The sequence below is a fragment of the Aspergillus welwitschiae genome (genome assembly GCF_003344945.1).
Source record: "Aspergillus welwitschiae strain CBS 139.54b unplaced genomic scaffold BDQ94scaffold_34, whole genome shotgun sequence".
Taxonomy (NCBI): domain Eukaryota; kingdom Fungi; phylum Ascomycota; class Eurotiomycetes; order Eurotiales; family Aspergillaceae; genus Aspergillus; species Aspergillus welwitschiae.
The window spans coordinates 1-27971 of NW_020798728.1; the positions used below are offsets into that span (position 1 = coordinate 1).

Genomic DNA, 27971 nt, shown 5'->3' on the forward strand with positions numbered 1-27971 from the left:
GAGCCAGAGCCAGAGCCAGAGCCAGAGCCAGAGCCAGAGCCAGAGCCAGAGCCAGAGCCAGAGCCAGAGCCAGAGCCAGAGCCAGAGCCAGAGCCGCCAGTAGAACCACCAGTAGAGCCGCCAGCACCACCACCGACGATGGGGGTAACGCTAGGAGCACCAGACTGAGCAGGGGCACTAGGAGCAGAACCGCCCTCGGTCATAGTAGCAACGGGAACAACAGTCTCGCCGGTGATAGTGTCGCAGGGAGTAGTGGAGGCACCGGCACTGGCGCCTTCCGGAACAGAGGCAGTGGGGACAACACCGCCGCTAGGGGCGCCGGGAGCACCAGACTGGGCAGGAGACGAGGGAACGACGCCACCGCTGGGAGCGGGGACGCCGCCAGAGGGAGAGCCAGGAGCACCAGACTGGGCAGGGGAGGAGGGAACCGAAGGAGTGTCGGTAGGGCTGACACCGTTGGGGGATCCGGGAGCACCGGACTGAGCGGGAGAGGAGGGAACAACACCACCGGAGGGGACACCAGGGGCACCGGACTGAGCAGGCTTGCTGGGGCTAGAACCGCCAGTGGGAACCGAGACGGTGGGAACAGCAGGAACGCTGACAGCGGGGGTTGAAGCGACGGCGGGAATGCTGGAGGCGCTGGGGATAAGCTTAGACGAAGATCCGGAGCTGGAGCCGGAGCCGGAGCCGATGGAAGGACCGCCGGGGATGCTGCAGCCGGTAAGCCATTCAATGACGATGATCTCAATGGAGGAGCTGATATCAACACCAGCGCAGCCACCGATGACAGCAGACAGCTCAGCACGAGACTCCAGGGAAAGGGAGGCCAGACTCTCGCCAGACAGCAGAAGGGAGAGCACGCCGCTAATGTTGACACCGATGAGAGTGTCGATGGTACCGGTGATGAAAGTCTCGAGTTCGGTAATGATGTCGGTGGACAGGTCGACGGTGACGTCGCCGCTCAGGGCAAAGGAAAGCCAGAAGTAGAGAACGGCCTTCAGCTCAACGCCCAGCTGGCAGCTATCGCCAGAGAGCCAGACTGCCAGGGCAGCACGGGCATCGGCGCTGACGGAAGTGGCAAGCTTGCCCGAGATACAGGCCTCCAGAACGACCTTAACATCGGCCTCAATGTCGGCGGCGAGGGAGGACTTGAGGAAGGCAGAGAGGTAGGCCTGGGCGCTAGCGGTGAGGGCACCGGAGGTTTCGACAAGGGCGTTAATGGCGGCACCGACGGAGACAGTGGTGAGACCAGCAGTGGGCACAGTGCCGATGGTAACAACGCCGGACACACTAGCCTTGCCCTCCAACCAAGCAAGGACAGCAGCCTTGAGGGAGGCACTCAGAGAGCACTCAGAGCCGGAAAGCCAGACCTTCAGGGAGGCCTCGATGTCCGAAGCAAGGTCGGCGACGACACCACCACCAGCACAGAGGGAAAGACCAGCCTTGATGTCGGCATCCAATTCGACACCAACGGATCCGGACAGGAAAGTAGACAGAGTAGACTGGAAAGAAGAGCTGAGGACAACAGCGGCCTCGAGTTCGGAAACGGAGAAGATACCGTCGACAGTCACGTAAATGTCGCCCTTGGCAGCGACCTCGGCGCAGGTGGGAATGAACAGAGCGAGACCAGCACGGACATCGACGGACAAGGTGGCAGAGTCCTCACCCTCACACCAGGCCAACAGAGACGACTTGAGGGAGGCATCGAAGCTGGCATGAGCCCGGATCCACGCAGCCAGCTCCGCACGAGCGGAGGCCTCGATCTTGCCAGCAGTGCAACCCAGGGCACCACCTTCAAGGACAGCAGCTGCCTGAGCGCTGATACCAGTGAGGAGGCTTGCGGAGCTCTGGACACCGCCGCCAAGGAGGGCCTCGATGAAACCGGTCAGGTCCTCACCAAGGTCAGTGAGGATCTCGGCGACGAGGCCGAAGGTACGGGGGTCCAAGTCCTTCGTGGGGAGAGCGAGAGCATAGCTCGCCAGACCGGCGAGCACGAGAAGCTTGTCGGAACGCATTGTGCCGAGAGGGCAAAGAATGTATAACAAAGAGTGAGTAAGACGTCAGCGAGTGTCTGAATTGAACCTGTCAAAAGAATCCAAAAGAGTATGAAAATGGAAGAACGGCTGGCTCGAGGCAGCCTAATTGGTTAACGACAGACTGGTGAAAATGAGGGTCGGGTAAGGAAAGACAGAACCCAAAAAGCAAGACAAAACAAAGTGACTGACGAAGGGCTTGATGTTCATCGAACGAGGTGATCAGCCTGGAGGTTTATATACCCCTGAGAGGGATTTCCTCCCGTGCCAGCGGGATCGGGCGATGGAGTTCTCCCCCAAGTCTGGAACCACGAATGGAGCTGCACACCCGGCTGAGAGCATGTTGGGTCCTCTGTGATCGAGGGACCCGGATCTTCGAGGCCAAGCTAGCCAAGTGGATGCGCCGGGTGCCAGTGGAAACTAGGAAGCAAACCAGAGCGGACTACCGTTGTATGTGGGCTCATCCGAAACAAACTAAGCAGAACGAGAATACTATTTAGGGGAACGGGGTATCCTGGACTGAGAAGGTATTAGTTCCGAGCTTTTTGCGGGTCACCTCTGACCTTTTCCGTCCATAGTAGTATTATTTTGTCAAGCAACGGACGCTGTAAGCAGGGGGAGGAGCCTAGGCCGGTGAGCCACTGACCAAGGCCGCCACCAATTGGGGCTCTCAATTCAGCACTGGTGAGAGGCTCCGTTGTCAGGGAGTAAGTGAGTGAGTACACTAGTATCAATCAACCATGCTTCTGATTTGAAGACGCTCATGCTAGCATCCACGGTGGGAAAGAAAAAAGCAAGTAAGAAGAAAAAACATGGATGCTTCGGTGTGAGCGTCTGGGTGTGCAACACTGCTGCGGGAAGGTACAGTACAGTGGGCATCGGCAGCACAGCATGAGCAACATCATTATCATCAACATCATCGTCGGGTCACCCGTGGGGTGGTCAGCGACCGAATGCCAACCAGAAGAGCAAGTCGGGGGGGTGATGTTGGCTGTGGTGATCGGATGACGGGCCAATGGCAGTCAGACTGCGCAGACCCTCATCAGGTAAACAAGAGGATAATCCCAGTGCCGGCCAGCCGTCGAGGCCGACCCATGGGCGATCAACACGGCCGGTGTTTTGTCCCTGAATTGTGAGCCCGGTTCCACCTTCTCCCATGGATGAAGTCAATGTGAAACTTTAGAGTTGCTTAGATCCCCTTTCAAAATGTGATAAAACAACTAAGAGAGAAAAATAGTCAAATACGGAGTACGGAGCCTAACCGACGCTATCCAGGTGTGGTTAGGAGAGAAAAAGACAGGTATAGTGGGCAGAGGAGGGGAAGGCAAAGGGAACAAAAACTAGGAAAAGCAACAAAAAAAAGGCGTTAAGATTTTTGTGACATATGTGCGTTGACTGATCAACTAATTTCCGGGGCGGTGCATAAATCCAGTTCCGGAACGTTAGGCTTCAAAAGACAAAGGAAAAAGCAATGACAAATGCAAGAGACAAGTGAACTCTGAAAACTAATAGAGAGGGGGCCGCCCACTCTTCCCCCGGACAAGAAATCCATTCCACAATACAAAGTAGATAGTGCAATCAATAATTGAAAGGAGCACAGATCTTATCTGCGCACTACAGTTATGAAGGACTGGTAGTAAAATCAAAACATCAATTGAGAATCCGGGCGAGTGCTCGACAGTGTCATGCTCTATCTACCCACTCCAAATATAGAAAATTAATTTCCCCCAAGGAGGAAGAAAAACTCTCACTTCAAACAAGCCAGCTGGGGGTCACTAACCTAAAAAAGTAGCGGGAGACTACTCGTGGACTGAAGTGTGCAGGGGACAACAACAAGCAGAACAGGAGCACAACTTTCCTGTGCTGCGCACAACCGAATGTGGTCTGGTGGATGCAGCCTTTGCACGCTAAATTAGTGCATTATTAGCATCGCTTTTTAGTCAGGGACAGGAAGCTGCGGATGCAGTAGGTACTGCCTTAGCGCGGCAGGCAAGAATACTTACGGTAAAGCGCCCTCAGCCTGAGAAGCAGAGAAGCCAAGAGAACATCATCCACCACAAGCAAACGACAAGCTGCACAACACAGTCTGCCCTAAAATGTCGGTTGACTTTCTCGTGCAGCAATCTAGACTGCTCTTCAATACCAATATTGATCCCTGGCTAGTCGACCTGGCAATCGTAATGGCAAGAAAGCCTTTTGGAAAGGGCAATCGTTGCCCGAACAGGCGTTCCTGACCCGAAGGTCTCGTACCTTTGGTTCCTGAGGCTCCACCCCCCTCTTTTCCCCCAAATCCCAATGGCCTGAGCTGCCGGCTGCCCGCTTTAACCGAACACTACTACTAGTAAGGCCAGTCCTGGGCCGACGGCTTCCCCTCCAGACGATGGAATCAAGGCAGTGGAAGTGGACACTGGGTTAGTTGTGGACACAGGTTTGTTTGACTCTGGAACAGTGGCATCTGCATGATGTCTTCGTGGTTTCATCACTTGCAGATGGGTTCGATCGTTGTTCGTTCCTGTGGAAACTCTAAAAGACCGACCCAGTTAGGACTTCTAGTTAAAGTTGACCGGGTTTTGAGTCGACTAACCTCGGAAGTTTACCTAATTTGATTAATATTGATTGACCGCCGCAAATAGCCAGGTACTACCATACCCTGCACCTAAAATTGAGCGAATAGCAATTAGCATATGCTGCCGCCGGAACAATGACCGCGGAGCAGCTGCCAAGTCACTCTGAGGGGAAGGAACCGGAGGCAATCCGATCAGTCACTGCAGGGGGCGGCGAACTTCGGTCACACCCATGGAGGAACTCTTCTCCTGAAACTCCCAGTCTCCCTAGGGAGTAAGTACGACGACAACGAAGGACGACGACGACGATGATGACGATGACAATGACTGAAGGCACACTCGGCCGCGCATACCTCTTTAGGAAGCTGCAGACCGTCAGGTGATGTCAGGTGCTTGTGGCAGGTCACGTCAAACCTGAGGCCAAAAGCACTTTTGACAATCGGGAATATCGTTCATGCTCCATGTTTCAAGGTTGGACTAGTTTCCTGTATTGGGAACTTTGCCCCAGCGAGCTTATTCCACGTTCTATTTTTGCCAGAGCTGATCCATATCATAGGACTCCTCCTTTTCTCCGCCAGTTCATCGATCTGTAATTTCTGAGACCGAAACTACGCCACTGAACTTACGAGTCATGGATTACAGTTTAGCATGCTCATTTAAGCACAATTACGCTCTTGGATTCCTCGTATCGGCAAGAAAATGCCTCACGATACACGCGCAAAATTAGTTCTGGCTCAAAGACTGGATCGAGAGGACAGACTTCATGCAATAGGCAACTTTTCGCACTATCAGTTTCCAGGCTTATCAGGGTGCTGACAAGTCGATGAAGTATATACCTGAACTTTAATGGGTCTGTCATAAAGAACAAACCACAGCAGATACTTGCACTGGCAAAAGTTGTCACATGCAATGGCAATCGATGTATGCCTTCGACGCACACATCTGCTATCCAAAGGTTATTCTCGGAGTAAGGAACAGGGGGTTTGGCAAGCAAATTCCCTGTTCACGAAACCGCCTCAGTTCCAGCAAACCTGTATCAAGCCCTCAACCTACAAAGGTCGCAAATGGGACAGCTGGCTACTAGGGATCATAGCTCGTGTAAACCGTGATTAGTTGGCGTGATCCATTGTTGAGAAGACAGGAGGCAACTACGAGCCAGAAGTAGGGGGACCTCTCTGCAGTCGGTTCTTTCGTCGTCTGGTGTGCACATTCCACTGTAGATTTGACTATTAGCCATAGAATCAAACTTGTTCGAATATCGTGCCTTGACATGCCATTCCATCCGATCTCGTACTTTTATCATGAGAAATTCATTAAGTATACGGTATAATTAGTTATCGGTCCTTAGTAGTTACTGTCTGTGCGTTGTATTCCGTTTGCAGTCGTGTCGCCGTTTGATTCGAGGTTCAGAGCCAGGAACTTTCTAGGGCTGTGTTATCATGATGTTTATCGTAGTATTTGTGGGTTGCTACTCAATTGAATAGTACTGCTTGTAGTACTGCTGCCAGAAGTTTATCACTACCACGACGATAGTACTAATTAACTTCAATTGTGTCAGCATGATGTGCTTAGTATTACCAGTGACTCATTACACGCTTCATACTACTAATTAGTGGTAGTTGTTCGTAGTAGCATGATGTTGCTAAATCAGACCAGGGAGTTGACAGGGGATGTTCCATTCGGATATATATATACTTAGTATCGTTGCTCTAGCAGTAACCGAACTCCACCGCAACAATAGACAGGAGTACTATGTAGCAGTATATCAAAGTAGGATAAGATCAACTTAACTAATTGATTAATAAATCAACATTAAGTGCTTACACCAACTACTATTCAACCCACGAAAGGAAGTTAAGTACCGTGGCACATCAGTACACGGAAAGGCTACCATTGGAGCAGAAGCATTAACCGTAGTTGCTGATTTGCGCTAAAAATCCCCGGGGGTCAACGTCGCGTCGAAGCGAAAGCACGGTTGCCTGCAGAAGATGCAAAGTCTGCCAAAATACAAGCGACGAGATGACTTGCCAAAAGGAATGGACCATGTCAGTGCAAGCAAGGAGGGACTTCCAGTTACCTCGACATCATCGAGTGGGGAGTCTAATGATCATTGTTGATGGGGGGAAATGATTGCCCGGGGCAACCAGAACAACAACCTAGCCACGTGACCCGCGCCCAGCCACCGGCAATTTGAAGTTGGATGTTTCGATTTACTACGAATCAACCACAACACGCCAAACGTCGACTACTAACCCTTTGCAGCAGGTACCATTGGGGCCAACTGGGCTGGTTCTCCGGGCTGACACGTCAATGCGGTCTCTCCGAGCTCTTGCATGAAGCCCTTGCCCCCCTTCACCATCGACAGCACACCTACCGGCTTACTTCGACAATTCTCGTACCCGTGAGATGTCCCGCGCCGCGCTCTCCCGCTCCGGGTCCAGGCGGACCTCCCCAGAGTTCCAAAACTCATCCGCCTTTCGAACCCATTCCTCCGTGGCCAGACAATACTCGCCGGGAGATAGCTCTGACGACGAAGTCCCCGAACCGAAATTCAGCGCGTCCGTCAAGGCCCTGCTTGATGAAGATGGACTAGATGTGTCCCCACGGCTTCGCGGCGAGCGCATGGGATCATCTGCTAGCTCCAGCCAGGAAAGACGATCTCGAGCAACGCCTCCTCAAAGCAATTCGACCGGAAGCCCTGCGCCTCGCGTGGTTCGCATTGCACCATCATTAAGCGGCAGCGGCGGCAGATCAAGAAGGGAGGGATCACTCCTGTCCAACAGCGAAAGTGCCGACCAGGACGCAAGAACCAATTCGAATGATTTCATTACGCCCGCCCCAAGGCCACGCAGTGTGCGGATCAATGCATCGCGTAGCCATACACGCTCACCCGCATCCGTATCCCCCTCTCAGAGACGCTCTGCTGAAAGGAGCTATGTCGACGAGCACGGAAGTGCGGAACGTTCAGAAGATGAAAGGAAGTATAGGTATGAGGATGACTACGCTCCTCGCACCGGCCCTTCATCGGTATTACGAACGCGAAATCCGGAGGATATCGGCATGGCGAGCTCATTGCGCGTCAAGAGAGTCGGACGACTCACTGGAACGTTCTTGAACGGTCCCGCAAGACGCGGTGTATTACGACGACAGAGTGAAGAGAATAATGAAGACCAAGAGCTCGACCCGAATATCGATAGCGCCGACTACCACTATAAGAATACAGCGAAATCTTCGTCACCCAAGGTATCATGGGCCGATCCAAGCCCACCACTCAGAACCGACGAGCACCGATCCTATGATCGTGCAGATGGACCCTTTTCTAGATCATCCTCTCCGAAATCCTATGGATCGCACTCGAAATCTACACCTGGGTCTTCTTCAGAAATGTCCTCCAAACCCTCAAGTTCGCAGGAACAGCCTGTGTTCAAAGTCCCTCTTCCGCCGACATTGCCTTCGTCTAGAGACCAGGAGAATGAGCCTCCACCGACGTTCAAGCGCACCAAGCCTCAGGGTTTCAACTTGCTGGACAAGCCTGAGAAGCTTGCTGTGGTGTATGGGGATGAGAAGAAAGAGCATGGGGAGACACCTGCAGGGAACGGGAACTCCCCTAGAAAGATACTTGCAACAAGAAGTAATAACACCCCTCACAGGCCGGCCCCTCCTCCTCCTAAGATGTCCGTTCTTGAGACCGCCACCGCGACAGGAGGAGCTGCTACGGCATCACAGTCACGGAAAAAGCGCAGTCAAGTTTCGGTCAACCACAAGCCCTTCACCCGGCTGGACTGCATCGGTCGTGGTGGGAGTTCGAGAGTCTACCGCGTCATGGCTGAAAACTATAAGATATTTGCCCTGAAGAGGGTAAATCTGGAGGACGTCGATCCAACAACCCTAGCTGGATACAAGGGTGAAATTGACTTGCTGAAGAAATTGGAGAACCTTGATCGTGTCGTCCGCTTATTCGATTGGGAGCTGAACTCGGACAAACATACTCTGAGTGTCTTAATGGAAATTGGAGAGTCAGATCTAGAGAAGATCCTTACCTACCGACTGAACGCTGAAGACGCGAGATTCGACATCAACTTTACCCGATACTACTGGAAGGAGATGCTCGAGTGTGTCCAAGCTGTACACGATCACAACATTGTCCACTCTGATCTGAAACCGGCGAACTTCCTCCTGGTTCAGGGCCGATTGAAACTTATCGATTTCGGCATTGCGAACGCCATCCAAGATAACACTGTAAATGTGCACCGTGAACAGCAGGTGGGGACTCCGAATTACATGTCCCCCGAGGCCTTAGTCGACTCCAACGCTTCTCTCGGCCTGCCAGCAAGTGTCGGAAAGATGATGAAGCTAGGCAAGCCAAGTGACGTATGGAGTTTGGGATGCATTCTCTATAAGATGGTGTACGGCCAGCCTCCGTTTGCCAAAATCGCCAAATACTACGAACGCATCCTAGCCATCCCTAATCCCCACGTGAAGATTGACTTCCCAGCATTCGGCGTAGGGGGCGTCCCCGTACCTCCTGGTCTAGTCCGAACGCTGAAGCGCTGTCTCCAGCGCGATCAAACTTTACGTCCAACCGTGGAAGAGCTTCTCGGCCAGCGCGATCCATTCCTCTACCCAGACGCGCAGCTCGAAGGTGCTGTCCCAGTCACACAGGACATGCTGAACCGAATCCTAGTGAACGTGGTCAACCACTGCCGCGTCCGTGGTATCCCCAAGGACGAAGAACTAGCCGCTTGGCCCGCCGGATTCTTCGCTAAAATCAAAGCTGCACTAGAAGAAGGCAGCTAGTTAATCGCAACCAACTTACACTGTCGACTAAACCAACCGACCTTTCTTATGTTCCTGTGTGTCTTTCACGTTCTGATACCTCTCCGATGAACCCGGCGTTCTCAAGTTACACCGTTATATCCTCGCCTTTTCCTTTGTTCTGTACGACACATACCTGTTTCACTTCTTGTTCCATTTTGGATCTATACGTCCTCTTCTGCTACAATTATTTTGGTTTACGGAACACACCCGCTGGAAACATGGTGTTGTCTTTTGTCTTGAGTCGCGCTTCAGCCTGGGCGATTGATTATTGATTGGGTCATTGACAGATTACGTGTTGTTTTTTTGCATTGGAAGCTGTGGGACTCAGAAACAGCATGGGTATTCGGAGTTTGGGCTAAGAGTATAATTGGAATATACTAATTTACATATGTCACTTTGCAATTCCGGTCTTGCTGTAGATGATCGATATTCTTTATCCGTAGAGTATAGCTATAGTAAACCCTGCATAAAAACAACACATAGTGAATCCATCAGTTAGACAACTCAATCACTGGTGTCAATCGCCGATTTTACCTATAAATCTACTTAACTCCCTGATAGTACTAGGAAATTGCTAGAATCCGGATCTCGTCCCATACAAATTCGCTTTTATCAAGATGATAGAGATTGAATCAGCTGATTATTTAATTAAAATAATCCAAAAAACCCTTTAGATACTATCTTGGCCACGTCTAGTAATAGTAGAATAGTATACTAGAACATATGACTTTAGTCAATTGGTCAGATTCCCAGTCAACTGGTCAAATATAAGCCATGTTCCATAACATTTATCAGTATAAGGGTTCCTCCACTATATGCGATTTTAGGGGTGGTCTGCATTAATTGCTAGTATCCACAGTTTACTGTACTAACAACTCGAAATATACTACATATTACTAGTTACTTCTAGTGTAAGGACCTAATTACCACTCGAACCAAATCAAGCTTCATTTATTTAGCACTTAAATGGTACGCTCGCTGGCCTCAGCAAGCCAATGTCGAGTCAAGTCACATGAGAAACAGACAGGAAACCTTTCGGCAAATGAATATGAAAATTGGGAAACAAGACGGATACTTTGCGCGCCGCTAACGCCACACCCACTGATATAGTCTATGTGAAGACGAACACAAACCAACGCAACCAGGGCATATTTTGAGATAGGGAGGGATATGGTATGATGATATGAAGGAATAGGGCGGGATTCATAATCATGGATGAGAGAAGGTGTTTAGACAAGGAGGACAGCGCTGTGATTATACAATGTTAGTATTATGGGAGATTGTATGAAGTGTAAAGAGATAACTCACTTGACCGTGCCGTCCATGTCAGGGTTGTTGGTGATCTGCGCCCATTTACCCCAGACGACCTTGCCGCTGGTGGTGACGAGACCCAGTTCGGAAACGTTCACTTCAATGATGGTACCCTTGGTCAAGACACCCAGTTGGGTATACAGAGGGTTCTGGGGGTTCTTCTTGACGGAAAGGATGGGAAGCTGGACGGTGACACCCAGTTCGGGGCTGGAAAGAGAAAAAGCCATTACGTCAGTTGATCGACTTCCATACCAGACAGAATGAGGGGAAAGGTGATAAAACATACTGCGTAACGTTGGCCTTCTTGTAACGCAGACCCATAGGACGAATGAACCGTTCGTACTTGACAGGGCGTCTGGTGAAGTCACTACCAACGAAAGTAGGCTTGGTGATCATGCGCTTCCAGGACTTCTTGTGGGTCTTCTTTCCGGTGTTGACGACCTTGAACATCTCCTCCTCACTGATACCCTTGACCTTAGGCAGAGGCACAGCAAATTTAGCCGCCTTCTCATTCCGCTTATCCTTGATGGCGCTGGACAGGGCCTTGGCGTTGGTGGCCTGGGACCGATCAAGCAGATACTGGGGCAGAGGAGTCTTGGACGGCTCATCGGGAGCGGAAGACTTGACGTTCTTCTCTTCCTGCTCCTTGATGCGCTTACGCATCTGGATCTTCTCCTTATGGCGCTGCTGCTGGTACAGCTTGGCCCTCAGGCCGCGCAGGTTCTGCGCATCCTTGGACTGCTTGTGCGATTCACGGGCCTGGCGCTTGCGGACACGCTCATCGTGATCGAGCCGCTTACCGTGCTGCTTCTGCCAGCGTTCGATATACCTATTCCCTCGTCAGCATACTTTGTTCGTGGCTTCGACATATCGATTCCCCGGCGGTGGAAAAACAGCTCGGGTCGGGGCCCAGCTTTGGGGCGTGGGTGGGGGAGTGAGACGAACTCGTTCTGAGGCTGCACACGGAACAATCAGTTAGCAATCCGAATACCATAGATTCCAAACGCATCTCAACATACCATGATGAATCAACCGCGAAAAAGCGAGTCAAAAACAAATTGATATCAAACAACGGCGGAAGCCCGAAGTGGAAGGACAAGACAAAAAAGTTCGATGCGGCGGCAACGGGACTGGGTCTTGGCACCCCGATAAGTCACGTGGAGCACTTTATCTCTCTCCGTCCGGAATTTCATCCTCGAGATGCTTCGGAGTCCAGGCACGGCACGGTCAAGGTCAACAATCGCCTCAATTCCCTCCCTCTCCTAGTCTCTACTACACACAAACATGTTCTCTCGAACTACACTCGCACGGGCACTTGCCCTGCCCATCGAGCACACCGCCGCCCGATCCTCCATCCTCGCCAGCACCAGCAGCACCACTACCTTCCGTGCCTGCCTTCACCAAGCCACCACTACATCTTATTCTACAACAACATCATCACACCCTTCCGCTCCTCTAAGCGCCACCCCCCGGGCCCAAACCTCCACCCCCATCGAACAACCTCACTTCCTGACGCCCAAAAACACCATCCCCGAAACCCGCGCCGATGTGCCTCTCAACAAACAGCCCGTGGCCCCGACCTTTGACGCTCCATTGAAAGTGTCCCAATCCCTCCTCGACATGCTGCCTTACCTCACCTCGCAAAAGCCGCACTACATTACCGCCCACCTCCACGACAGACCCTACCTGCTTACCGAGGGTGACCAGCTGCGTCTGCCATTCCTCATGCCCAAGGTAAAATCGGGCGATATCCTTCGGTTTAACCGGGCTTCTGTGCTCGGTTCTCGTGAGTTCTCGCTCAAGGGCGGCGACAAGTATCTTGATGAGCGGTTGTTTGAGTGCCGGGTCCGGGTGATGGGTTTCGAGTCGGAGCCTTTGCGCATCACGGAGAAGACGAAGCGGAGACGGCGTCATGTGCAGAAGGTTACGAGCAAGCATCGTTATACCATCCTGCGGGTTATGGATGTTAAGGTTAAGACTGCGGAGGAGTTGTTGGACGAGGGTGCGGTTGTGGTGCAAAGTGCTGATTCCGCGGCCAATGTTGAACTGAAGGAGTAAATTCGAATTCGAGGGAAGGGGACTCGAAGACCTCGCAAAACCTGACCAGATGTCGTCTGAGCATTTTTAGAGCCCATATTTAGATGGGTATGGATTTTATGCTGTGTTATATCCATAGGTTGGAACCGCGTAGAGCGGTATACCATGTACAGATAGGACTTTTCTGTTATGCACATTTGAGGAGTGCAATTGTATTTTATTGTATAATTGGGTTTCGAATGTTTAGTTATTCCTTCTCTTTCCGTGTCTACACATTCAGCAAACCGGGCGTGCTTTTGCAACCTCTGTGACTGACTGACAGTCTAACAGGAGAACCCAAGGATCTATTAATATGCTTTTCAACCTCCCATGCGGGTCACCGCCCGATGATTTTTAGGACTGCACAGATTAACTCCGAAAGGACTAACAATGGAAGGTTCTTATTGATATAGCGTCTATCCTAAGGATGATACATTAAACATCCACATCATCTGCTCTAGTCGTTGCCTTTGATGCAATGCCGGTCACAACCCGTACAGTATCTCCTCGGCGATCTTCTCTGCAAAAGCATAAACTGTTGACTGAGGAGCCCCTGGAGGTAGGAACGGAAAACTGCTCGCATCAACAACCCGTAATCTCTGGACTCCGTACACCCGCGCAGAGCTATCCACGACCGCCATTGGGTCGTCTTTCCGTCCCATCTTGCATGTTGAAGATGCGTGTGAAATCGTTGTCAAGGATCTGCGGATAAAGTCAAGTATCTGCTCATATGTCGTCACATTGTTTCCCGGTGAAATCTCTACCGGATCAGCGACGCCTAGGTCGGCCAATTTTGCCCAAATCTGACGGCTCCGATTGAACGCGCCTACCATTAGCTCCACGTCCGTGGAGTTTGTCAACCATTGAGGGTTAATGATGGGAGGGGTTGTCATATTTGGACTTGCTAGCGATATGTTACCGCGGGAGAAAGGTGCAATGTCGACGAAGTTGATGGTAGCATATATTTGACTAGCAGTCGCATTAGCGGGTTTGGAAGAGCAATCGACAGTATATACGATTTCTGGCCAGTCTTCCGGTAACGTGGAGAGTGCTTGGATGAATTCATTGGAGAGGCGCCAACGGAAAGGTTTCGGTAGTTTCTCCCACCCGAAGTAACCTGGACCCGGGATGGACAGTGGGCCGGTGGCGTTCACGATGTATTGCTTGACATTGGACTTCACCAGAGTATCATCATCGACTAACGTGGCTACAGTTGGAACATCCACACGATGCGTCGTTCCGGCGGAGACATGATCCTGTAGATTTTGGCCGACGCCTGGAAGATGACTGACGCAGCTGATGTTGAACCGGAAAAGTTGGTCATGCGGACCAATTCCTGATACCATCAGTAAATGAGGAGACTGAATGGCTCCTGCCGACAATATAACCCCCTTCTGAGCACTGAGGGTAAAGTTAAGCGGTGGAACGCCAAAAGTCCCAGCCGTTTCAACCTGGACGCCAGTTGTGACTCGATGATTATCAAACAATATCTTCTGCGCAAGCGTCTTATGATATATCACAGGGCCTAGGCCACAACCGAGCGTCCATTGCAAAAAGCTTGTTTCCGATGAAGACCGATGTGCATTGATTGGATTAATAGTCAGGGTTGAATAGCCAGAACCCAACAGACTGCCGCTATTGAACTCAGTCTGTTTTAACCCCAGAGCAATGAGTGCTTTGCGGAACCAGGTTCCAAAGCCATCGACGAAGTTACCCGACGAGACCTCTAAAGGTCCACCAGACAAGCTGAAAGCTTCTGGGTTTTGTATGTTGGTCGAGTTGATGAAAAGCCTCTCGTCCGGGGGAGTGAAATGCACAGACTTTTTATAGTAGGGCAGCATATTGAGGAATTCATAGCTCTTGTCGTCCACTTCTTTCGCCCACGTATGTAAGCTGCCCATGGTGGGACGCTGGTAGTACATGCAGTTTCGTCCTGAGCTACCCCCTAGCGCTTTCCCGCGCGCATAATGGAGGGTCCGATTACCCAAGCTCTCCTGGGGTTGAGTCTGAAAGCCCCAATCAATTAATGGCTGGTAGTCACTGGGATCTGGCCCGTCGAAGAAGGTTGCGTATTCTGGGACCACAGAGAGGTCACCGTTGTCGATTTCGTAGAAACCGCCAGCCTCAACAACAGCCACACTGAGATATCCGCTCTTGACCAGCCGACTGGCAATAGTCAACCCGGCGGTGCCTCCGCCTATAACGACGTAGTCGAACGTTGCATTTTGCCCGGGTATACCGAACCAAGTTCCCAAGAGAGGCCCACGCTGATCATAGTCAAAGAGATTGAGATCAGGCCCATCGTGTGCAATGGCCAGAGCTGCTAGGGTCAGCAGGGTCCCAAGGGTTTGCATCATCATTGCGCTAGGAGGGAACTAGATTGCTGTTAGAATCAGTGGTGGGCCACAAAGAGCATCATTTGCTGGATGACATTGGAATGATCAAAGGATGAACCAGAGCTGGCAGCGTGGTAGCAGCAAAGGAAAGATACAGAGAATTGGAATGAATAGCAAATGCATGTCAAGATAGAACGTATGGAAGAGGAAGAGAGTGAAGAGGAAAATAATAAACACGAACTGGAGTCCAGGGATGGAAGGTACGAGCTTGCACACCAACAGCACCAAGTCTTCCGGAAACATCACCTACGATATGCAGCACATCGCTTCTACAAAAGCTGCTGTTATCGAGGTATATAAACTGCAATAAGTTTGGAAATAATTCGCTTGTGTATTAACATGATTCATAGAGAGCAGATCTTCACTCCACAATCTCTTTCAATCCCAACTCCGCCCGGCAGCTTTCAAGACTGTCTTTCTGCATCTGCTCATAAAGACTAATCTCATCAACCGTAGGAGTTCCCATCATCTGTTGGAACCCATCCAGATCGGCATCCGCTTCCATGATTAGCCGCTTAGACTGCGATGTATTTCCTAGGTTCGAGTTGAAGATCCCTCCTGCAGACAGGGGAAGGAAGTCCTCGTATGTGATGGGTTCGAACTCCAGAATTTGATCCTCCAAGAGCTGGCTCAGACTAACCTTTTCAGATCCGAGTTCCTTTTTACCCTTGGGTGTTGTTCGGTAGCAGAAGTATGCGAGATTCTGCTTTTGCAATTCATGGAGGTCATCTGGGAAGCCCTCGAAGTGTTTCCTCAGAATCTCCTCATATTTCTCAGAGTCAGCTTTTGTCTCTGCCGCCTCCTTGTTGACCTGACTGAGGATGTCATCATATAGCTTCCTGCCTTTTCGCGTGAGAGCATATCCGCGCTGCTCAACTTCGCCAAATCTTGCCGTATGGGATCCCTTGACATATGCTTCATTAGCATCGCGGAAGTATACCGTCTCTTCCAGGGCTTTGAAGCTAGTCTGACGTAGTAAGATGGGGCACTCGCGCCGCGGGGGTCCTTCGATTCGTTCTTTTGCCGGCATACCATTGTCCTGCATCATCTTCTGGACGAGGTCGATATCGATGGTTCGAGGAGTAAGGTGGTTTATGTGGCAGCTGGGGAAGGATACGATGTCGGCGATTAACGGATGCTCCTCTTTGAGGATCTTGTATTCTTCAAGCGTCACTGTTGCCTTGGAGTGCCATCTGAAGGTTTCCAGTCCTTCGGTGATGAACTCTTTGCACTCATCAGGGGTGAGATGGCCCTGTACCTCAGCGTGGTTGATCAAAGCCACCAAGCGGTCGGTGAAGATGTTTCTTTGCTTCAGAGCCCTCTGCGCCAGATCTCGTGTCCTCTCCGTCAGCAAGTCCATGCGCAGGACGGTCGTAAAGACTCGGAACGGATGTCTGGCCAGAGCTTCCCTGGTCCTGGGACGAAATGCGGTAGCATGCATCGGGAACCCAGCGACACTCAGGTCATAATATCCAACAGGATACATGCCCATAACAGCGAACATACGCCGGATCGTGGCTAGTTCCTGCGCGGTTCCGAGACGAATGGCACCATGTCTCTCGACACGGTTCCTGGAGGGCAATACCTCGTCGGGATCAATGATGTCTGCACCTCCTAATTTTCGGCTTCTGTTAATTGCCTCTGCATCTGCTTTCCATACAAGGTCCACCAGGTCCCCGTAAAGGGGGACTTCGCTCTTGTACATATCCGAGAGGGCATGGCAGAACCCGGCCCGCAGGGTATCTTGGCTCCAATCCATACTGGAGTATAACCGTATATTATATCGTCGGGAGGGTGTATATATGTGCTTTTGAAGGGGACGAGACGAAGAACGCGAGAATAACCGATACATAAACGATGATATATTCCGTGATATATAAGCAACAGCTAGAGAACCAACGCTAGTTAAAGCAGTTCAGCAATGTGCCAATGGGATTTCATGGGATATATAGCAGTATCCAAGGAAACTCAACAAGTCACACTTCAGCCTATATCCCTTACGTACAACACTATATATCCTACATTGAAAGGACACCATTCGCTATCCATCCCGATAAGCATGCAATCGCCATATCAGGGTATCAGCTCATTAGCAGGAGCCACCGGACTGCAGGTCAATCGTCATCGCCGAGAGCCGTGGTTATCCGTCCGTGCAGAGCTCGGACTTCCATCCGTCGGAATCGGATGCCATCCGTCTGCAATTTCATTTGAGGACTGACTATTGCTCTTGGATAATATGGACACTTGGCGTGCTGACCGGCTATGCACTAAAGAGGAGGTGCCTCGGAAGAGTAGGTTTGGCCGGATCCTGATGGCGCAAGCGCAACAAATGTCCGATAACCAGCCACTGATAAGATAATAGATAGTGTGGTATCTGGAAAAAGCTTCACACGCTTGGACGCTCTTTGGTCCATAGATAAGGTAATATAGTTCATACTACACTCGAAAGGTTTGAAGTTATTCGATCGTATACCTGCTTACTTTGATGCTCGTGATGATGGGCTAATCCGCATAAACCTTCGTGGTGAACATCAATCCGGGGAAGCTGCTCCCCGAACCAACCAATCGGATCCAGCATAAACCCCAAAGTAAACCCGTCGGATATGCGATTTATTGTTTTCCCACAGTTCATCTTCCAGGAAGAGTAACTCTGAAACTCGGTGTAGCTTTTCGCTTAATCGGCACGGAGGTAATACTTCGGAAGGGATGAGGACCTCTTGATCGTGAACCATTTGTAATATGCAGATCAGGTACGGGGTTACGATACACGAAGTAAACAAAACATAGTTTGTGGTACCAGCATTGGCTCGAGAATGGTGATTGAAGCTTAATCAACTCACAACATAGAATGAATATAGTAATAGCAATAACATTAAGTCATGATACTATTTATGCCATCTCTATTCCGCTACAACCACAGCGTAACGAAAGAAAAGACACCAGATCGTCGAATGCACACTTAAAAACATTCATTGCGCTATCATAATTTATATAATGCTAAAGACAACATATCCTTCATAGTTCCAGAACAAGTAGTCCGTACAATCTAATCCAAATCCTCAGTCTTGCGAGGCGGGGGAGGGCTCTTCTTCACAAGGATAAAGTCACGCTCCAAGAGCCAGAATCCCTTCGACTCGCGTCCGTCAATCGTCTTGACAATGGGCTCCACATTGTGCTGCTTAGCCAGCTCCAGATCCTCGCACCAGTTGTAATCCACAATCAAGCTCTTTTTGACGCCGAACACGGTGTCGCTCTCCACGAAGTTGCTGTCGCGGGAGTACAGGGCCGTGATGAGCTTGGTGTATTCAGGGTGGGCGACCATGAAGTGCTAGTAATTCAGTCGTTAGCTTATACATGTTATGTCATTAAAGGGTTCGTTAGAAGACGACTCACCATATGAGCAGGACGGAACCAATGACGCTTGAGCTTGCGCAGGAGCTCTCCGACGGGTCCGTCATTGGAGATGGGGTATGCGACGGGCTTGACGCAGGAGAAGAGATAGTGGCCCCTCTCGTCGGAGAAGATCTTTCCGCGGCAGTTGGGGTCCTCTGATCCGTCGTACTCCAAGTCGTACACGCCGTTGCCGTCGGTTTCCCAGACGTCGATCAATGCCTTGGGCACGGCATTGCCTTCTGTGTCTTTGATCCAACCCCGCACAATTGTGGGCTCTCCGGGGGTTCCCTCTGCAGTGATGGATTCTCCATATTCGAATGAATGAGCCTCTTCGTCATGGAAGGGACCGAGCACTGAAGATTCGGTTGCTCCAGGCACCGCGGGGTAGGAAAGGGCGTCGACGAGAGCGGAGATACCCAGGATGTCTGAGAGGAGGACGAATTCGTGACGGACGTCGGTTGAGATTTGTCCGACCTAATGATTGTCCATGTTAGATGTTGTCTTTAGGGTGATGAAGGCGTGATACGTACTCTGGTTAGGAACTGCCACGCTTGCTCCCATTCATCGAATTGAAGGCCAACATCCCGGATGTAGTCATGGGCGGCCTGGATCAACTTCAAGATAAGGTACCGCATGCGAGGGTTGTCGCACATGGAATTGATCTTCATGACATTCTCTGTGATGTTCTCAATGGTCAAATCGAGCATGGGAGGCAGGTTGGCCGCGATTTCCTCTGGCGTCGACGCGGCTGCCCATTTGGCGCGGGTGCGCTCGCTAAGACCAGTGACTTTGGGGGTAGTTCCGTTCGGTTGTTGCTCAGACATTGTGGTTTCTGATGATGAGAGATACCAGATAGGTTGGGGAGACTGTTGCTTGAGCGTTTCAGTCAGACGTGGTGGCCCGTCTCTTATACTTCGCCCGCCCCCAAAGATTCTCGGTTATGGCCAATTCAGACACCGAGTTGCTCCCACAAATGCTCCCCCGCACTTCATAACGCGGGGCAAATGTGATTATTGTGTATTAGAGGTCATTATGGCCGTCCGGGCCGATAATCGCAGCTGGGAATTGGTGTAGAGAGATCCGTCGGAGCGGATATATGGGTGTGGCGGTTCTTCCGTCGGACGAACCAACAATGGCGGAAGTCGTGCGAACCATGTCCTCAGGTTGCCGATTACTTGGTATGCCTGGGGTCCTGGAAATCTTATTCCGCACACTCCCTGGCTCTGTGCAATGTTCGGATAACTGGATATGCAAGGTAATGGAGTATTGATTTTCAATCGCGAATCAATGCCGTTATTCCGTTGAACTCCTAGCAACCACTTGGCTTCTATGGGGAGAACTATGTTTTCCGTGAGCCGAGCCAGTGGAGATTTCCGAGGCTCATAGATTTTCAGAGTAGAGCTACTTTTTATGTGAGTTTGGGCCTACGGCGCATTGGTGGTGCAGATCGACGCTGCGAACACTTTCAGTGTGCGCAGTCGCCTTGCAACAGAAAAGTCCGAAGACGTCTGATGGTGTCCTGTCTCTAGGAATAACCTAGTTTAGACATGTAAGCTTGATTTAACTGGAACTGCAGACCCGCGAGCAGGGCTATAGACCCAGGCAGATTGTTTAAACGCAGCTGCATATGCTATCATAGCCCTACCACGGACCTTCGTAGTTGGCCACTAATGGTGGGCGAGTTGAAATCATAATTCCGGGCTAGCAGCAGGAGCACTAAGCATTGGCCAGAATGCGTAGTCCTGTCTCATAAGCAGTAAATCCGTAGGCGCAGATCATCCAAGGCTGCAATTCCGGGTGTCGAGCATTGTCTTGAATGACCCCAGACCCCGCGAAAACCCCGGATGGCTCTGATGCAGTCGTTCCTGGGTGAAGGTGGTTAATTTGGGATGGCATCATCGGTTGGTGGCGATCGCAGCCGGGCTTTGGTTTAAAGCCAATCCTAGCGTGCCAATCCAAGTTAGTGTGGAGCAAGCTAATCAGCTGGGGGATTGACCAACAACAACAGCAAGCGGCATGAACACCACAATAATCATACGATCGCGTTTAAATGAAGCATTGACTTGAGAAAGGCATGGACGGCGGCAGCGACTCTCAGCCGGTGACGGCGAAACTCCGCGCTTCTCGTCGACGCCCGCCACGTGCTTCACGTGCCTGCGAGACTTGTCGAGTGCGCAAGACCAAGGTGCGTCCGCCATTTGCTTCATCGCGTTTACGTTTCACTGCAAACTGCCTGGCCAGTTATCAAGATTGTTCATTGACTCACTGACGCTTTTCATGGTAGTGCGACCAAGCTCAGCCGTGTTCCTATTGTGCTTGTATGCTAACCCGGCCTTGCCGGCTCTCAGCCTCAAGGCAAAACTGCTTCAACTGAATCGCATACTGACAGTTCATTCTTAGACCATTCGCTTGATTGCTTCTATCGCGCTGCAGGTCCGAATGAGGCCTCAACAGCCGCAAAGAGACAGGCGCAAATCCGAGAGGCTCAAAAGTACGTCGTTATGCTGTGTTGCCTAGATTCTCCTCTTACTCTTCCATGTTATCACTCATCCGTCCATCAAAATCTAACATACAAGCAGATCAAAGACCCGGCCATCACCATGGCCAGATGTGAGTCAGAACAATCAAAATAACCTCCACCAGAGTGACTCTCCGGATCACTATACCCCGCGGGTTGCGCGAAGTATTGGCAATATCAATGCTAGCTCACCTACTGTTTTCACTCCCAAACGTGATGATGACAGCATTGTTGGTAAGAGTATTCAGTCCTGCCAATGTATCCTCTATCTGAGATTTCTACAGCTGCCACACCTGAGCTGTGCGACTCAGCATCCCGAGACGGTTTGAGAGGTGTCAACCTTCACACCAATGGCACGGAATTCTATGGCAATTCCTCGAACCTTGCGTTTCTGGGAAATCTCTATGCTCGGGCTCGTAATCAAGCAGAGAACAAACCGTTGACAATTCCTGATAACGAGCCGTCGTACCCATCTAACGGTGGAACTAATGCGGTGGTCAATCCGTTATCCGACAAAACAGCCGCGGACCAGTTGACACCCAACTCTCCAGCCGACAAGCAGTCTGAAAGTTCACAGACGAATAAGGCGCAACTTTCGATAGTGAACCTTCTGTATAATCCGAAATATCCTAGTCACTCCCCACCGCAGATTAGCGGCGGAGCCGAAGATGATAGACAAGGGAGGAAAGAAAATGCCGAGGGGACCAGAGCTAATGCTCAAAGCTTCGTGGGCAAGTTGAAAGCTCCCGTGTCCATTCAATGACCGCAAACTGACTATCAAAAAGCAGATCACCGCTATGAAATGACACCTGTGATTGACAGGCTTTCAGACGAGGCACAACTAGAAATCGAGAAGATGTTCATCAGCAGCTATTTTTGTAACAAGCATTATATTCACCCTATGCTGTGCAAGACTAACTTTATGCGGCGTTGCGAGAACGAAGCTTTCGTCTTGCCGAGGAGGCCGGGATTCTTACGCGGCATATCGAAGTTTTCAGGACTCTATTTCTCCGTGGTTGCTCTGGGTGCCATAAATGCTAGTCCGCATGAGACAGCTTTGCTTGATCACTACTGCAATTACCTTCCTTATCTGGGCAAACCTGGTGCCATGGGCAAGCCCTCTTCGTTGGATTTTGCAGACTATTACTTTGGAAAAGCGAAACAAGCGCTAGGTGACTTGTTTGAGAGCTGTAGCTTAGAGAGTGCGCAGGCTCTTCTGCTGCTGGTGGGTCATAATGCTGATCCCATTTGGCACATCTGTTGCTGATTGAGACGACTAGAGTGTTTTCTGCCAAAATGCGTTGCGGCCGCATAGCTGCTTCATGTACAGCGGCATGGCAGTGAGGACTGCAGTTGCTATTGGTCTGGCATCGGGCATGTCGTCTGTGTCCCTTGATACGCGGAAGGAGGGCAGAAGGACTTGGTGGTGAGTGCATTGTTCTTTCATTTTTATCCAGGCAGCTGACATGAATAGGTGTATATATTCTCACGAAATGTGTGTATCCTTTACTACTACTGTATTTTATGCAGCTTCTCTGACTTGATACAGTGAGATGTGCTGTTCCTCGGGGCGGCTAGACAGCATGAAGGATCTCCAATATTATCAGGTTCCGCTGCCAACGCTCAAGGTGAGTGTATGTTCCATTCTGCGACGATCAAGTACATATGTTGAATCCTTTTCTAGGCCACGTCCGGCAACCTACTTGACCCTGATGCAGAAGATGACCATGTCGCCATGATACCCGCGATGGTAGCCCTGGCGCAGATAATGTCCGAAGCATCCCATCTTCTCTACCACTCGCCCAAGCGATCCATGAGCGAAATGTCGCAAATTGCAATGAATCTCGACCACAAGTTGCTCGCATGGAAGGCTACACTGCCGCATTTCTTGAACATTGATGCGGCTTCACTCAACGACACCGAATGGGCCTTTAAACAGAAGCTAGTATTGAGGTTAAGTAAGCGCTATAAACCCTTTTCTTAACCAAGGGATTATTCACTAATCTTGTATAGGATTCTACAACACCCGCATCCTAATACACCGTCCATTCCTCGCCGCATCAGCATCCAGCACCGAGTCTTCCAACCTGTTCCAACACCTCCACACCTGCCTCGACGCCGCAAGAACTAGCATCCAGATGCAGTACGAATCCTTCCTACATAGAATTTACATTCGAACATGGTAAAACATCCCCCATTATCCCCTCCCAACAACTACAACTAACAAACACCTACAGGTGGTACAACACAACCTACGCCCTCTACGGCGCCATGATCCTCCTACACCTGGTCCTCTCCGGCTTCCCCAGCATCCGCGACGAAGACCTCCTCCTCGACGTCGAAAAAAGCCTCGACATCTTCGAATCCATGAACAACATCGTAGTCGCGCGCCGCTGTGCCGAAATGATCCGCGAGGTTCTCGAAGTCGCGCGAGCCTGTGTCGCACGGCGTCGGTCCCTCATTCCATCAGCAGCAGCGCATACATCAACGCTAGCTCCCCCGCCCACACATTTCGGGATAGATGCTGCTACTGCTACTGCTACTGACCCAACAGCGGTGCAAAACCGTGGGGACAATCTCACCGGGATGGTCCCGCCCGGCACGGACAGCGATTTCTTCTTCTCGCTATTCAATCAGGATTCGCAGCCGGATACTCGCGCGGAGATATTAGCTAATTTGGTTGACCCTACAATATTGGAGGACTTTGCGTTTGGCAGTGGGGGAGGCGATTTTTCGTTTTTCTTAGGGTCTTGATGATGGATAATGAATAGGATTATGTTTTATTACTTGTTAGTGATGATATTGATATTAGCTATGTTAAATATTTGCACGCTGGCTATCCAGCTAGCTATGTTAATAATCTATTTCAACCATTCTAGAATTTGAAAACAGCGGTATACATACGAATCGATCTCTCTCTCTCCACTCAACCTAGACCAATACAAGTCATCCCCACTGAAGAACACAGATAGTATTCTACATCCCCGTATCGAGGCCTCCCCAAACTACTTACCCAACCAACCACCCCCTATCTAGCCCAACTAGCCAACGCCACACACCCCATCCTTAATAAAATATATCCTCCCCTAACGAGTCAGTCACAAAAACCCCCAAACTAACTAGTAACCTAGATTAAGGACCTCCTACCTCGATAATATAACTCCGCAGGACCGAATGCGGAGCTTCATCCACCAGGCGGGAGTCTGCGACGCGAGGTGTTTCATAGTATCTGCTATGTTAGCTATTAGAAACCCTGTTTTGTTTTGTTCGGATCCTGTAGCTAGCAGACTTGGTTAGTAGTGGAGGATTGATTGATAGAGGGTCTTATTTAGGATTATGGATGTGAGTGGTGTGTTATTAAATGATTTGGTTGTTTGAATATTTATTCTTTTTATGTGTAGAAAGGGTGGTAAATTGGAGTAGTGGCCTGTTTGTAGTTTATTAGTAGTGCCTGTTTGGGCTGGTAGGTGTCAGGCTAACCAGACTGATCCATAGGGAGTTCGGTTCAGGTAGCAGTTGCTGTGCTGGTATCTTATAGGGTTTATGCTATTTAGTATGTTAGATGATCAGTCAGTTTAAGAGGAGGGGTTAGAGGCAAGTTGGGAATCGCAGGATGGTAGAGGATATTAGCGACTACTTCTCTAGCTTACAAGTGTCAGATGTCATGTGTTCACTCTTTTACAGGCAACATAATTCATTACAGTTACACATGAAGAATAGTTAGATCAAATGTAATTTTATGACCATGACCGTGACAGTCAAAAAGTAAATCCACGCTATCTATCCATCCCATGGCCAAACCAGTCTATATCTATCCATCCAGTCCCGGATCCATCATGAGTATAAAGAGAAATAAAAGAACAAGAGCAAACCCATATGTACATACAATGCATGCTGGAAGTGCAGTCATTCATCCAGTCATCCAGCCGGGTGGGGAATTAGTTCGTAAGAAAGTCAAAACAGTGATCGATCATCATCAAGCGCAACGCACAACTCCGAGCGAGTGCAGCCAACATATAACATATCAAGGTATCAAGAAATGGAAACCTCGGGGGAAAGCATCGAGGTAGGAGAAATAATCACAGAATGCGCCAGATCGGTAATGAGAGATGCGAAGGCGGTAGTTGTGGTCATCAAGGGCATCAAATGGTTGTTTGTGTCGAACGTAAGGACGCGTGTCGTGTCAACCGTATATTGGTTGGGGTGTTTTGAGGAAGCGGGTATAGAGACTATAGCGGGGGAATGGAAGCGTCTTGTACACTGTCGTCGCTGATCGAGGTTGCAGGAGATGCTAAACCCGAGATAACGGAGGAGGTGCCCCCGCGTCCGCTCTCGCCTGTTTGTTCCAGCTCGACCATCGAGTCCTCCAGCTGGGCGTTCGCGCCCGAGCGGGACGCATTAATGGTGGGTTTGGCGGCACTGGTCATGAGCTCGTCAATACCGGGTTTCTCCGGGACGTAGTGATCGAGGTTGGTCGCGCTGTCGAGACTCTCCAGTGCGAATTCGAGGAACTCGGCGTCCTTCTTGCTCACACTCAGCGTCCACCGGTATTCGCACAGTCGAAGACGGTAGAACTCCGACTCTTCCTTGGTGGGAGCAGTGACGCGAAGCAGGACGCCAAAGGATCCGATGAGGGCAAAGTTCGTCCGTGCGGCGGCCGGCCAGAATGATCTCAGATGCATCGGACGAAGACGGTTGACAAAGTCCATGGCGGAAATCAGACGAGTCTTGGCGGCAGACCGACAGATATGGGAGAGGTAGGCGTCGGCGGTGTCCTGGGAGAGGGACCGCACAATACAGCGGTGGAGAGTGATCTCTGTGGCAAAATAGGACAGGTGCAAAGCACCATTGCGTGAATTGTCTTCGTTGACCGTCTCGAAGATATCCCCGCCCGAGTCCATCTTCAGCTGAGTGGGTAGGCGACCAAACCACTCCTTCAGTCGGATCTGAGCCGGCTTGGCGCGCTCCAAAATCATGCGGGTACGGTTGTTTCCGGCCGTCCTAAATTCTTCGATCGCCTGGAGAGTATAGAATCGATCCAGAATATCGGACAATATCGTCGTCAGAGCCACCATGTGGCAGAAGGACAATGGCCCATGGCCGACGGGCGCATCATCGTGGGCGGATGTGCCCGAGAAGGCATCAGTGAAATCCTGTTCCACCAGGTCCTGGACCATCCAATTGGACGACACGATATGGGACGGACGACCATGCACCAAAGCGGACCATTTGTCCTGCATATATAGTGCCCATGCCAAGCGTTTCCGGAGACCCTTCTCCCACGTTTCCATCCGCCAACTAGAGCAGTCTTGATGCAGGCCCAGCTCGAACCCGGCGGTCACCAATTGTGCGTTCAAGGCCGCCGTGGCGAGGTTGGACCGCTGCATGAGCAGCAGGCCGGCTTGCACCGTCGACATCGACGCATAGGGCAGCGACTCGGTCAGCAGCTTGAGGGCAGTGCTCTCCAGGCGGCCGGCATCCGGGCGTCGGACGGACTGCGAGGCCGGGCCAACGTCAACGAACTTCAACGCCAACACATAGACGGCGGACAATAGCAACGGCGTCAGCCCGGTCCGTGCCCGGTAGGACTGGCGGAAGCTATCCTCCATGAGGATGGGAAAGCTTGGATGGACATGCTCGAAGAACTTCTCCACCAAGGTGGAGCCATAAGGGGCGACCAGGCTTTCAATGGCATCGAGCGTAGCGGTTTGCGGGGAGTCCGCGTGAGAACGGTTGTTGACCACCCGCATGAAGGTGCCGTCGTCACCGAACTTGCGCACGCGAGACGAGGCCACGCACCCTTCGTTGTTCTGATCCAGGGGCAAGAATTCGAGAAGGGCGGGCTCGAGTTCGGTGGTGAGGCCGATATGTTGAGTGGATTGGAACCAAAAGGCCGGCGTGAGGATGTGGTGGTTGTTCAATGCAGGGCGGGAGGAGCTGTCTGGTTTGTTGGAGGCTGGGGGAAGAGTAGTAGATTGCCTGGCAGCGGGTACCCAAGTTAGCGTTCCGATTTGAGATTCAGGGCAGGGGACGTCCGAGATCGGCCTTTAGGACGCCCCGGTGAAATCATACCTCTTGGGAGATTCCACTTCTTCGGCATCGGCGTCGTCCAATTTACGTTTTTTCGACGGGACATCCGCCGTGCCGGGGCGACTCGTCACGGACAAGGTGAAGGTGCAGTCCTGGCGGTGGAAGTCGCACGAATAACATTTATTGATCATTTCGTTAATAGCACAGCGGCTCTTTCTGCGCACACAGGCGTCGCAACTGGGCGCATCCCGGCCTGACGCAGTCACACGGGAAAGGGTGCCAATGGATGAGGCCGGCGACTGTGGCGTGGATATCGAACCGGGTTGAGGTGCGTGTGATGGCTGGGGTTGGGATTGCTGCTGGACCCGGGGTCGAAGGAGTTGGTGGTGGTGGTCAGAGGCAGGCGACTGTTGAAAGGCAGCTGCAGAGGGGGCTGTTGGCCCCGTCGTCGAGGACGACTGGAGAGTGATAACGGCAGCCATTCAGAGGGGGTTTGAATGGACAGGTCGAAAGATAACCCGGATGGGAGCGATAAGCAACGACAACTCAAGAGTGGCCACTGCAGGAGCAAACCGGGGAGACAAGCCGGAGATGCGTAGATAGGCGGCGAGACTCGCAGGCCCAAAATCTCACGAATTGTCACAGAAACAATTAACAATCAAGAAATTGGGCGGCGATAGCGACAAAACAATCAATGGAGATAGATTCTTGTCACGTAAATGAACCGGGGCCGTCGGAGACTCCGCCGTGCGAGCTCCGCAATGGAAGCACGGAGGGCAGGAGGGCAGGAGGAGGAAGAGGGAGAGTCAGAGAGACCAGACCCCTCACCAAA

At 51.1% G+C, this 27971-nt stretch overlaps 11 protein-coding genes across 11 annotated transcripts; 4 read left to right on the forward strand and 7 right to left on the reverse strand.

The window, feature by feature from the left end:
* Positions 1-199: 199 nt before the first annotated feature.
* BDQ94DRAFT_161747 (uncharacterized protein) lies at positions 200-2015 on the reverse strand (the record flags this gene model as incomplete). The annotated part of the gene is made up of 2 exons (XM_026769431.1): positions 200-479; positions 535-2015. 2 exons carry the CDS (start codon positions 2013-2015, stop codon positions 200-202), a joined length of 1761 nt encoding a protein of 586 aa, XP_026622741.1.
* Positions 2016-6413: 4398 nt separating this feature from the next.
* Positions 6414-9810, forward strand: BDQ94DRAFT_182020 (serine/threonine/tyrosine protein kinase MPS1). The gene is made up of 3 exons (XM_026774035.1): positions 6414-6695; positions 6860-6992; positions 7055-9810. The coding sequence occupies exons 1-3, from the start codon at positions 6586-6588 to the stop codon at positions 9392-9394; spliced, it is 2583 nt and encodes an 860-aa protein (XP_026622742.1). The 5' UTR covers positions 6414-6585; the 3' UTR covers positions 9395-9810.
* A 528-nt stretch (positions 9811-10338) lies between these two features.
* On the reverse strand, positions 10339-11823 carry BDQ94DRAFT_149765 (rRNA-processing protein NSA2). The gene is made up of 5 exons (XM_026767448.1): positions 11746-11823; positions 11672-11682; positions 11013-11555; positions 10724-10933; positions 10339-10663 (listed from the first exon to the last, which is right to left on the reverse strand). The coding sequence occupies exons 1-5, from the start codon at positions 11746-11748 to the stop codon at positions 10645-10647; spliced, it is 786 nt and encodes a 261-aa protein (XP_026622743.1). The 5' UTR covers positions 11749-11823; the 3' UTR covers positions 10339-10644.
* Positions 11824-11936: 113 nt separating this feature from the next.
* BDQ94DRAFT_149766 (mitochondrial 54S ribosomal protein bL21m) lies at positions 11937-13197 on the forward strand. The gene has a single exon (XM_026767449.1). The coding sequence runs from the start codon at positions 12011-12013 to the stop codon at positions 12782-12784; it is 774 nt and encodes a 257-aa protein (XP_026622744.1). The 5' UTR covers positions 11937-12010; the 3' UTR covers positions 12785-13197.
* Positions 13198-13254: 57 nt separating this feature from the next.
* On the reverse strand, positions 13255-15162 carry BDQ94DRAFT_182022 (GMC family oxidoreductase; the record flags this gene model as incomplete). The annotated part of the gene is made up of 1 exon (XM_026774036.1): positions 13255-15162. One exon carries the CDS (start codon positions 15160-15162, stop codon positions 13288-13290), a length of 1875 nt encoding a protein of 624 aa, XP_026622745.1. The 3' UTR covers positions 13255-13287.
* A 397-nt stretch (positions 15163-15559) lies between these two features.
* On the reverse strand, positions 15560-16957 carry BDQ94DRAFT_182024 (VOC family protein; the record flags this gene model as incomplete). The annotated part of the gene is made up of 1 exon (XM_026774037.1): positions 15560-16957. One exon carries the CDS (start codon positions 16955-16957, stop codon positions 15560-15562), a length of 1398 nt encoding a protein of 465 aa, XP_026622746.1.
* A 1194-nt stretch (positions 16958-18151) lies between these two features.
* On the reverse strand, positions 18152-19598 carry BDQ94DRAFT_149769 (Intradiol ring-cleavage dioxygenase). Its single transcript, XM_026767450.1, has 3 exons — positions 19122-19598; positions 18592-19065; positions 18152-18526 (listed from the first exon to the last, which is right to left on the reverse strand). The coding sequence occupies exons 1-3, from the start codon at positions 19413-19415 to the stop codon at positions 18245-18247; spliced, it is 1050 nt and encodes a 349-aa protein (XP_026622747.1). The 5' UTR covers positions 19416-19598; the 3' UTR covers positions 18152-18244.
* Positions 19599-19617: 19 nt separating this feature from the next.
* BDQ94DRAFT_149770 (uncharacterized protein) lies at positions 19618-20751 on the reverse strand. The gene is made up of 2 exons (XM_026767451.1): positions 20592-20751; positions 19618-20533 (listed from the first exon to the last, which is right to left on the reverse strand). The coding sequence occupies exon 2, from the start codon at positions 20488-20490 to the stop codon at positions 20308-20310; it is 183 nt and encodes a 60-aa protein (XP_026622748.1). The 5' UTR covers positions 20491-20533; positions 20592-20751; the 3' UTR covers positions 19618-20307.
* Positions 20666-23863, forward strand: BDQ94DRAFT_161753 (Zn(II)2Cys6 transcription factor; the record flags this gene model as incomplete). Its single annotated transcript, XM_026769432.1, has 11 exons — positions 20666-20776; positions 20876-20909; positions 20992-21082; positions 21171-21343; positions 21394-21840; positions 21895-22334; positions 22390-22535; positions 22659-22737; positions 22794-23067; positions 23123-23291; positions 23347-23863. 11 exons carry the CDS (start codon positions 20666-20668, stop codon positions 23861-23863), a joined length of 2481 nt encoding a protein of 826 aa, XP_026622749.1.
* A 966-nt stretch (positions 23864-24829) lies between these two features.
* BDQ94DRAFT_80343 (uncharacterized protein) lies at positions 24830-25258 on the forward strand. The gene has a single exon (XM_026776585.1). It carries the CDS (start codon positions 24901-24903, stop codon positions 25177-25179), a length of 279 nt encoding a protein of 92 aa, XP_026622750.1. The 5' UTR covers positions 24830-24900; the 3' UTR covers positions 25180-25258.
* Positions 25259-27958, reverse strand: BDQ94DRAFT_182027 (putative C6 transcription factor (OTam)). Its single transcript, XM_026774038.1, has 2 exons — positions 27182-27958; positions 25259-27088 (listed from the first exon to the last, which is right to left on the reverse strand). Exons 1-2 carry the CDS (start codon positions 27619-27621, stop codon positions 25339-25341), a joined length of 2190 nt encoding a protein of 729 aa, XP_026622751.1. The 5' UTR covers positions 27622-27958; the 3' UTR covers positions 25259-25338.
* Between the last annotated feature and the right edge of the window lie 13 nt (positions 27959-27971).